General features: G+C 32.9%; 1 protein-coding gene across 1 annotated transcript; it reads right to left on the bottom strand.

The window, feature by feature from the left end:
• Positions 1–618: 618 nt before the first annotated feature.
• On the bottom strand, positions 619–1,515 carry LOC116127877. The gene has a single exon (XM_031413538.1). The coding sequence runs from the start codon at positions 1,513–1,515 to the stop codon at positions 619–621; it is 897 nt and encodes a 298-aa protein (XP_031269398.1).
• Between the last annotated feature and the right edge of the window lie 9,671 nt (positions 1,516–11,186).

Here is an 11,186-nt window from a genome sequence, read left to right as displayed (position 1 = left end):
CACATTTTTTTGTCTTCATTTACCTCAATGGATGCTTGGGAATTTCAGCCATAAATAAGAGGTATTTTCCAGTTCTATGCCAACCAAGCATTCATACTAAGATCTTATATTTTTAGTGTTATTATAGATAAGTGTTACAATTGATTAGTGTTAGATTTTTTAATTTAACTGAAATTATACAGTTGCTTGTATGTAAAATTTTGGATTTATGAAACTATATGTGAGAAGAAAATATGTCAAAATGTAGTTTCTTTCTCCATTCCTCTTTTGTTTGCTTGTGTTATCACGTTTTATTTAATTTCTTCGTAATTGATAACACTCTATATGTGTTACAAAAAATAAATTAGTAACACTAATTAAATGCTATTAATGTTTAAAACTTTTAGTAATTGGGGTTGTCATAACACACTCATTAATGTTACCGTTTACTTTTGATAACACTTATTATGTGTTATCAAATAACAATTTTGCTGTATTACAGGGTCTTAGGGAGATTAAATAGTTAAAATTTTAAGTAAGAGGGACAATATAATACATGTAATAAACCGATGTCACTAAATGTAAATTCCATTGTAATTGTAAAAATCAAATACGCAAATATTAAAAGACTGAGCTAATTTACCCGTTTAGCCAAGAATACCATGCAACTGCAACAACAGCTCCGACGAATTTAAAAAAGTATCTGATCCCTATAACTTGCAACTTTGCCCTGATACGATTCCAACCATTGCCGTAGAACGATCTCAGATCCTTTAAAACACCGGCGTAACAGTAATCACTTTGTGGTATTTGATGGCAAAGTTTATTAAACATTTCAACTACTACATCACTGTCGCCCACAGAATTTTTAATAATTTCCTTCTCAATAAGCAGATTCACATCATCTACAGAGTAGATAAGTAAATTCAGTAGTTTAATATAACTACATATGTAAGTTTCTGATGGATAATGACACTGCTCCAAGGCCATCACATTTCGAATCAAACTTTCTGTGTCGTCTTTTATTTCAATGCGTGGGATTTGGAGTGTAAGCATTGGAAAGATCATAGGTCCTCTGTCTCTTCTTGTTAAGTTTATTTCAACCAAACATTTAGTCAAAAGACGCCTAAGATTCACTCCTAAATCTCGCAACTTGACTGCATTAGGTAAGTCTTCCATGATGGCTCTTTCTGAATTCACTATTGAATGAATTTCCTCTTCAAAATGTCCTGGGTCCAATAGTGGCTCACTTTCCTCCTCAGCTTGTGGCTCGTCCGCGATGGTTGTTGGCTGAATTTCCACTTGAGCTTGTAATTCTTCCTTGATAGTGGGATGGATTTCCTCTTGAGCTTGTAAATATTCGGTGATGGTAGGATGGGTTTCCTCTTGAGATTGTAAATCTTCCATGATGGTGGAATGGACGTTCACTTGAGATTGAAAATCTTCCGTGATGGTTATGAGTTCAATTTCCGCTTCAGCGCGCAAATCTTCAGTGACGGTTGTTCGATCAATATCCTCTTCAGAATGTAATGCCATTGTGTGGTTTTCGTCTTCAGCAAGTAAATCTTCCCTGATGTCTATTGAGTGAAAGTTCTCTTGAGTCTGTAAACCTTGCGTGGTGGCTCCACTTGTTTTGGTTGTCGGCTGAGTTTCCACTAAAGCAAGTCTATACAAATCGGTGAAGTGTTTTATCTCTCTTCTGTTTTGCGAGCAATGGAGGTGAAAAAATGTACAAGAAAGTGCACGGAAGGGAGGAAATAACTTTCCATCTCGGTCACTGGTGGAGGCTATGTTTGGGTTAATGGTGGAGACTGATCCATTTGAGTTTCTGGTGGAGGCTGTTGTTGCCGTCGTGTCGGATCTGAAGGAGGCTACATCTTGGGTGGTGGAGGCAGAGACCGAGTTATATAATTCCTCAAGCACAAAATATGGAAGTTGATTTTCAAGTAATAGTAAGTCCCGTCTTATAGCTAATAGTCGTAACTAATTTAGCAAAAAGTCAACTTCATTGTTACGATATCTCAAGAAGAGTTCGATGATGAACACAGCATCAGTTAAAATCATTTCCACAAACTCATCACTCGGTAACTCTAAGGGTTCTGCATAATAACGGCAGATTTCTTGTTTTCGGTTTTCCACAAAGGTCTTGAGTTTCTCCCATTTATCCCAACCAAATCGTTGAATAAATTTCTTTTTATACCTTCTTTTCTCCTTATCCATGCCAACTAAGTTTTCTTTACCACGATGAAAGGGACCAACTGAAATTAATTGAGGAGTATCCCCTTAATCCTTTGATTGTGCAGAATTGGCCACGACAGCATTGATTCAATCTTCTATGGGTCCTCTTTACCCCTTCGATGAACTTAAGTAACAAATACGCCAATCTCCGATGGGCAAACAAACACTTCTTGTAATTTACTACTAATTCATGCTCTGTGAGGATTTGAAAGGCATGTCTCATGTGGAGCAGATGAGTCTTCAAATTAGGGCTGTAAATGAGAATATTATCAAAAAAAAGAGTATGAACTTCCTCAAAACCGGTTTAATATGGTATTCATTAAATCTTGAAAGGTGGAAAGGCATTGGTTAATCCAAAAGGCATGACCAGGAATTCAAATGCCCTTCGTGAGTTCGAGGTTGTTTGGGTACGTCCTCCTCTTAATCCTAATTTGGTGGTAACCTGATTTTAGATCCAGCTTCCTAAAAATTGTTGCCCCTAATAGCTCACAGCAATTCATCAATTGAGGGGATAAGGAACTTTTTTGGGATAGCGAGGTTATTGAGTGCCCTGTAATCGACACAAAAACACCAACTACATCTTTCTTCTTAACCAATAACACAGGGCTAGCAAAGGGACTGGTACTAGGTTGTATAATTCCTGCCACCAGCATCCACCCACCAACTTTTTTTTTTTTATTTTTTAAGAATAGGAGTATTTTTATGGGCGAATGTTAGGCGGTTGGCATTAGTTTCTGAGACTATTGCATGGTCAGTGGGTCGCTTAGTTGGTAGCTTGGTAGGCTATTCAAACAGGTGGCTAAATCCATCTACAACTGCAGCTGATGCAAGATCACAGGTTCCTCTGTTTCCTCTCCCTTAATGCGCTGGAACAAAATTCAATCATATAACCCAAATCCTCCCTCTGTAGAGATTGTAGTATTGCTTTAAGTGACAAACGTCTTGACTAAAGAAAGATCCCTTGTAAAAGTACCATTCCCTTCACTGATAAATGCCATTGTAAGATTTTTCCAATTGGCACACAAATCACCAAGTGTACTCAACCAAGAAATTCCCAGCACCACATCTGCCTCTCCTAATTCAAATGGAAAAAAAAAAATCCTGCCTTAATTCAATCCCTGTATCCTCAAATTCACTCCCCTGCAAATACCTTCCCCTTGACCGTAAAGTCATCCCTACCATAACCCCAAAAGATTTTCCTCTCTCAACTGCCAGACCTAATTTCACACCAAATCATGCAAAATAAAATTGTGGGAAGCCCTACTGTCAACCAAAACAATCACCTCCTCCCCTCTAATCATCCTTTGAGTTTTAGAGTTTTATTGTGGTTACCCCTACAATTGAATGCTTCGATAAAGCCAAAGGGTTACCTTCATCGGAAGCTTCTGAGATGGGTTCAGGACGATTTAATCTTTTTCAGCTCATCGTTGTTGGTCACTAACAGGATTTGGAGCAACCTGCTCTTGCATCTATGATTTGGCCCAAATTTCTCATCGCACAAATCACATGGATAAGTAATCTAGGAGTGTGGCAGGAATAGTACCCAACAAAAGATCATAAATATGTGTTATTTTCTTGTGAGTCCTCTTTATGATTCCTCTTTAACCTTTATGCTTTAAGAAAAGGCAAGAGAAATCTCACAGCTTCAAAGAAGCTTGTATGTTTCAACAAATAGGATATCCAACCACGAAACATACCTATACAACTGTCATTTTCAAGAGAAACTTATTCTTGAGACGCAGTATATTTCACCAACATCTAAACTAGAGCTAATGGTGGGCTAAACAAATAATATAATATATATATATAATATAATATATATATTATATATATATAATATATATATATATATATAAACACACCACTGGTTGATGTCCCACCAATTTGTTTTGTCATTTACAATGTGCTGTGAGTTAAAGTTTCACTTTTACCTTCACTTTGCATTTTGGGAAAAATTAGTTTGCGGCTTTCCTATTCAATACTAGAAACCATTTAATCAAATTTTTTCTTTCGCAGGTGGCAAACCTAAACATAAGCAGAGGACTGCAGGAAGTTAAATAAAAATATAAGTCAAATGTTCATATATTGGTAATAGGCATAAACACTTTGCGTACCTTTAACAGAAGCTATTTCTTTGTGTATGCATATATCTTCATCCATTGACCTTATCAAATTGTTCTTGAGATCTGCCCATACAATACTTGCGTTTGTCTCATAAACAACCCCATCAAAAATTTCTTTAGACACTGAATTAAAGATCCATGATAGTACGATGACATTTACTCGCTCTCAAAGATTGTGGAAAGAAGAATCAAGAGTGGATTTGGGCAATTCTTGGCTGTGATGCGATAATCATTGCTTTGCTCCAATGTGAATAATTCTCAAATCCTGTTAATTGTTGAGAAACAATCATCACACTAGCTAGGACTATCACTCGGATGAAGATTGAATGGATTGTGAAAATCAATTTGATTTAACGCTGACATCATAGTTTTATTCCTTTGTTGCTCCATTCATGCAAATCAATTTGATTTTGGTTTCGAAAACAAATTGGAGAATTGAATTAAGACGTAATTTAAGGCTATGAAATAGAAGGGAAATTAGGATCAATTGATTGTATTATTGAAAAATCGCATTCTTGCTCTGATAACATGTTGGAATCGTGTTTGGAGAGAAGAAAGAAAAAAAAAAATTGTTCTGTTATTCATCTTTATCAAAGTATAGTACAGTCTTATAAAAATTCTTTACAGACCTTTTAAACTAAAGAGAAAATACACAATTGCCCTTAATCAGAAAAGACTACTTACACCTAAATATATTAATAGAACATTTATAAAGTAATTATGAAAGAACGAACATTTATAAATAAAGTAAATAACCTGAGCTTTCTGGCCGAGAAGAAATACTTTGTATGGCTGAGTAGAGAGCAAGATCTTCTCCTCTTGTGCTTCCCCGAATGCCGCACAATAGGTTATGAATTATGAAACCACTTTGTGTTATCTCTTTACCACTCTTACATATACTTATATGTTACCTTCATATTGGGGGCTTATTATCTTCATAATATTGCTGCAAAGGTTGGACATCCAAACACATAAATCATATAAAAAGCAAATTAGTAAGAGAACATTACGAGATGCTTAATTTTATTTTTTCATGTAAGCTTGAAAATAAGTTCATTTTAGTTACAATTTGTCTCTTGATCATTAGCTAGGTACAAAATAAGTTCATCCACATATAAAAATTAACCAATTAATCATTTAAAAATATTACACTAAAAACAACAAAGCCGTTGCACCATACATAAAGTAAAATTACAAAGCATATTTACGTTAGACAACTTGCAGGATAGAAAATACAGTTTGTGCCAAGTGAGTAGCAGGAGTTAATTGCAGCAACAGTTGCCGTGGCCAATAAGCTCGGATTTCGAATGGATAGAAAAAAGCTTCGGATGGTACTGACACAATCTAAGGCCATCAGATTTCGAATCAAACATCCGTGTTGTCAGTTATTTCAATATGTGGATTGCAACTCAACTTTATTAGAAAATGACATTGGTCGTTTGGTGAGTTGAACGTCAACCAAATATTTACCCCAACTACGCTGAAATTTCACCCAGAATTTTTCAATTTGACCACGTTTGGTACAGCACCGAGGGACCTCAATGAGAATTTAGACTTAGCTCGGCGGAATTTCCACTAGAGCATATCTACACAAATCAGTGAAATGTTTAATTTTGACTTCAACACTTTGATATGAAGTGGTCTGTTGGGCGGGAGATGGAGTTGAAAGAAAACGCAGAAAGATCACTGAAGGGCATTTCAAAATGAGAAACTTCATTTCCGTGGCGTAGGTGTGGCCAATTTATATATCTCATCAGCACAAAATACGGGAGCTGATTTTCGAGTAACCATAAGTCCCGTTTTATAGGTGCTAGCCACACCTCAGTTAGCAAAATCATCTTTATATCCTAATAAAAATCTCAAAAGGCTCGATGATGAAAGCAGCATCCAGTAGAAAATTTCTTTAAAGTCAACGCTGCCATAAGATCGTCAGGCAGCTCTGCATAATGATGGCCGATTCGAGTTTCGTTCGCCTGATCAAGATCTTTTGCTAAAATAAAAGTACTTTTAATACAAAAATTTTGATTACAAATATGAGCATTAGATAATTATAATTAATGTTTAATTGTTGATCATTTGCTCCTATAATCTCTCTTTTGTTTTTTCGTAATATTTGTTAGAATTAATCCTTCTCTTATACAGTTTTGATCTGCTCCAGTGTCTACTAGGGCTTGTGTAATAATATCTAACTCATGATTAATATTGATCCTAATGAAACATGCCATTTTTGAAATGAATTCTAGAAATTTCATTAATAAATGCTTCTTCAGTTTCTTAATCTGTAATCCTGATTTTGAGGTTGATGACTGTCTACAGTTTCTTTGGGGCTTTTAAACATAATAAATCTGTTTTGATTTCAATATTACGTTTTGTAATTCTTTAACTTGATGTTTCAGAATATTGATTTCTTCTTGTAAACACTTAAAGTAACTTGTGTGGGTTTATCAATCCTTTTAATATGTCTTTTAAGTTATAAGATCTACATCCTTTTGTTTTTCTTCGGATAAAATTAATTCTTGGTTTTAATAAATATTTCTCTTTTATGCTTCATCTTGAATTTTACATAATATCTAATAAAATTCTTTTGATTGGTATAACATTTATTGACTTAGGTCTAGAGTTGATATATATTAATTGATTTCATTGGTTACAATATTGCAATTTTGTGAAAACTGGCTCTAATATCTAGAGGATTTTTTACTAAAGATTTATTGAAGTTTGTGTTAGAATTGTCTTGACTTAGGCTTATAATGAGGGGTAAAACATCGTTGAGGTGGTAGTATGTCAAAGGATACTTGGTTTTAGATTATGTTGGGATTTAATGTTAAGTTTTTACTTTGTTTTTTAGTGGGACATTTAAAAGCATCGTGTCTCTTGTACATTTCCAATATTTTTTTATTTTTTATTTATTGGTATAATAAGAAAGTTTTCTTTTCCTATACCTTTGATTTTGATTGGGGTTGATTTTGAAAGGACATTAATGTTTGATTTAGAGGATGATAATTCACTAAGTTTTTTACTATATTTTCTAAAATAGTATTGTGATTAGAGTTTAATAATTTCTTCTCTTGAAATTCAAGGGTTCAAAAATGGTTTAACATTTTTGTGAAATAAGGGGTGTGAAGTTGATGTTAAAGTTGATGTTGAATCCTAAAGTTGGTGAATTGTTGAAAATCTATTACCTGCTTGCGGGGGTTTTTGAAATTTTTGTAATTATGGGGTGTATTATCTCTATCATATTCATTTGTGACTAATGGTGTGGAGAATTGATTAGAGTAATTGTTTTGATGTTGAATATTTTTAATGTCTCTTAAAGTTGGTTGCTTTGATCATCATCAATTTATTAATTTTCTTAAATGGTGATGCTATTATTTCTGCTTGTTGATGTCTATTTTAATTTCTTCTAAAGGTGGATGGACAGAGTAATAGTTTATTTGTTATTGTTTGCCAATTTTTTGTCGCATTGTGGTAACGAAAATAGTTTTCTTTTCACTTATCTGATAACATTTTCTATTTCAACCAATAAAGAAATAAATATTTTGTTTTAATTTTTTTGTGATTGTACCATTCAGATCTAAGAGTATTTTGTTCGTTGGACTAAATTTGTAAAGAATATTTGTCGTTTTCTTTTTATAATCTTGTAAGAATTCTTGTTAAAATTCTTTATTTATTTCAAAGGGTTTTGTTATTGTGTTGATTTGACACTAGTTTCCTAATACTTCTGATTGTGTTGGTGACTAGGTGGACTTGATGTGCTTTCGTATGCCGGTTTTGGTACAGGAGGGGAATAATTTACTCTACTAATTAACTTGTTGAAGTTGTTGACGAAAGGCTAGGTGTTGTAATTTCTTCAATCCTAGGGTTGTGATGAGTTGTTAGTACTATGGGTTGATTTTGTTCTGAGGATGTTTCTCTAAATTTTAATTTTTTGTAACGTCTGGTTTTTGTATTATTGTTGTATCTCAGAATCATTTTGATCTTGTAAAGATTTTGGGGGCATATTTTTCTAATTTCCAATCTGTGTTTAATAATTTCATCCCAAGCTAATCTTTTTGGTGTAAAAGTTTATGTTTTGTTTATCGGCTTCCATTATAACGGTCTCCTGGTGGGGACATTAATGGCTCTGGACTTATGTGGTATTCATAACTTTGTTAAATCCTATATATTAATGCTACTGGTTGGGCTTTATCTTGATAAGTAAGATAGAAGCTTTTAAATTAAGTTAATGAAGACAGTATTGTGGGATCATATAATCTACTGTAAAGTTTGGATAACAATCAAAAATAACGGGAACACTTTCTAAATTAGAATTTAATACTGCTAATAAAGAGTTATTGAAGTTTAATTTTTGCGTCTCTTAATATTACTAATATTGGAATGTTTGTCCTAATCTAAATAATGGTTTTACTGCTACTTGTCTATCCTATGTGTAAAAATTATAGTTGTTTTGTCTATGTCTGTGTATTGCTTCTTCAGAAAGAAGTTGAATTTCTTCAACCTTTTCTTCGGTTATCATTATTGTATCTTCTGTTGTTTTAATAGAGTAATCTGACATATAATTCAAAGCTACTATTGATATATGTGTCTTTTTTAACTGGTGGTATGTTCCAGTTATGTAAGTGTTGATCTATTTTTGCCATATTAATCTCTTGGTATTAATAGATTTCATTAATTCTTGATTATTATTAGTGTTTTGTTGTTGATATTAATTCTAATAGCGTTTCTGCTACTCTACATTATCGCTTACTGCTACTCTCCATCTCCTTAAGAAATTAGCATCTCTAAAATATTCTAACCCAAAAGTTCAGTTCTTTCCTAGACACGGGACCACCAGGTACGGGACCACCTCCGGGACCACCTAACACGATGACCAACGGTTAACAGGCTGACCAACACACACTCCAGGCTGACCAAGTGTAACCTAGAATCAATTCTAGAGGTTCTAGATTAAAACTCTCTAGATTTATCTAACCCTTAATTCAATCAAGCTGTGAACAGTGCATGAGGAACAGTAAACTACAGTAGACTGCTACAGTGCATGTACAGTATTAGTGAACCGTGATGAACAGTAATATCATGTGAACAGTAATATGCTACAGTAACTACGTTATGGGTGTTGTTTTGTGCAGTTTTTAATTTCTAAGCATAACTTCTATTGACATACTTGGCTCTGATACTAATATTATAGCAAAAATATTAGTTCAGGATTTACAGGAATGTTAAAAAATTGGTGGGATAATGATTTACCAGAATCACATAAACATCACATATACACGTAACAAAAAAGACTAGGAAAGTCAAAGTAGAAGGTACTAGGCAAGTAGAGTATGAACATGAAGAATGAGATGCTGTAGCCACATTAATTTATGCAATAACCAAAAACTTTGTAGGAGACCCAACAAGCTTTCAGAAAAAATACACAAGAAATTAGCTAACTTAAGATGTTCCAACCATGGCAGATTTTAGATGGTACAAGGATATGTTTTACAAAAGTATTCACAAGAACAGACGTAGGAAACCCTATTGGAAAGAAAGGTTCCTAGATGGTCTACTAGATTATTTAGTCAAACTGTCAAGAATGCATTATACAAAAAACACGATGGCAATATACCTTATGAAGACTTAACCTACGGAGATTTAATTGTTTTATAACAACGAAGCTTTAATAATTTGCACTGATTAAAATTAAGCTAATAAAAAATGAATTAAAACATAAGAAAACAGAATTAAGTGATTTTGTAGTCACTACGGTTATGAAAAAATATACCTCCCTCTGTTAGGTACAAAAAAGATAAAAAACAAAAAAAATATAGAAAACCTTATACAAAAAAAGATTACCAATACGAATAAAAATCTTATGACAAACCTTATAAAAAGAAAAAATCTTCTAATAAGAAAATATCTAAAAACCCTATCACATGTTGGAAGTATAAACACAAGGTCATTACGAACTAAGTGTCCTATGAAAAATCAAATTAAAAAATTAGAATAGATTCAGAATTAAAACAACAATTATTAAAAATTATACAAACAGACTTGAAGAAGAATCTAGTTACAATACAGATAATGAAGACATGATTTATCAAATTCAAGAAAAATCTTCTGAATCAGTGAGGAGTCGGCACAAGACTCTGTGATTGTGATTGCATAGGGCCATGCTACTGTGCAATGAAATCAATATATGATATATAACATCTAGATCTAAGTCAATAAATGTTATTACCAAATCAAAAGAATTTTTATAGATATTATGATAAAATTCAAGATGAAGACATAAAAGAGAAATTATTAAAACCAAAGAATTAAATTTATCCGAAGAAAAACAAAAAAGTAGATTCTTATAACTTTAAAGACATATTAAAAAGATTTGACAAACCCACACAAGTTACGCTAAGTGATTTACAAGAAGAAATCAATATTATGAAGAATCAAGTTAAAGAATTACAAAATGAATATTGAAATTAAAAACGATTTTTATGTTTAAAAGCCTCCAAAGAAACTGTAGGACAATCATCAACTCAAAATCAGGATTACAGATTAAAGAAATGAAGAAGCATTTATTAATGATTTCTAGAATTCAATTTCAAAATGGCATGTTTACATTAGGATCATATTAATCATGAATTAGATATTATTAAACAAGCTTTAGTAGACACTGGAGCAGATCAAAACTGTATAAGAGAAGGATAATTCCAACAAATATTATGAAAAAACAAAAGAGAAATTATATGGAGCAAATGGTAACAATTAAACATTAATTATAAATTATCTATGCTCATATTTGATACAAAATTTTTGTATTAAAAAACCCTTTATTTTAGCAAAAGATTTAGATCAAGACGTTAT

This window comes from Pistacia vera, unplaced genomic scaffold (assembly GCF_008641045.1).
Source record: "Pistacia vera cultivar Batoury unplaced genomic scaffold, PisVer_v2 Contig105, whole genome shotgun sequence".
NCBI lineage: Eukaryota > Viridiplantae > Streptophyta > Magnoliopsida > Sapindales > Anacardiaceae > Pistacia > Pistacia vera.
This window is presented reverse-complemented; position numbering and strand designations above follow the sequence as displayed.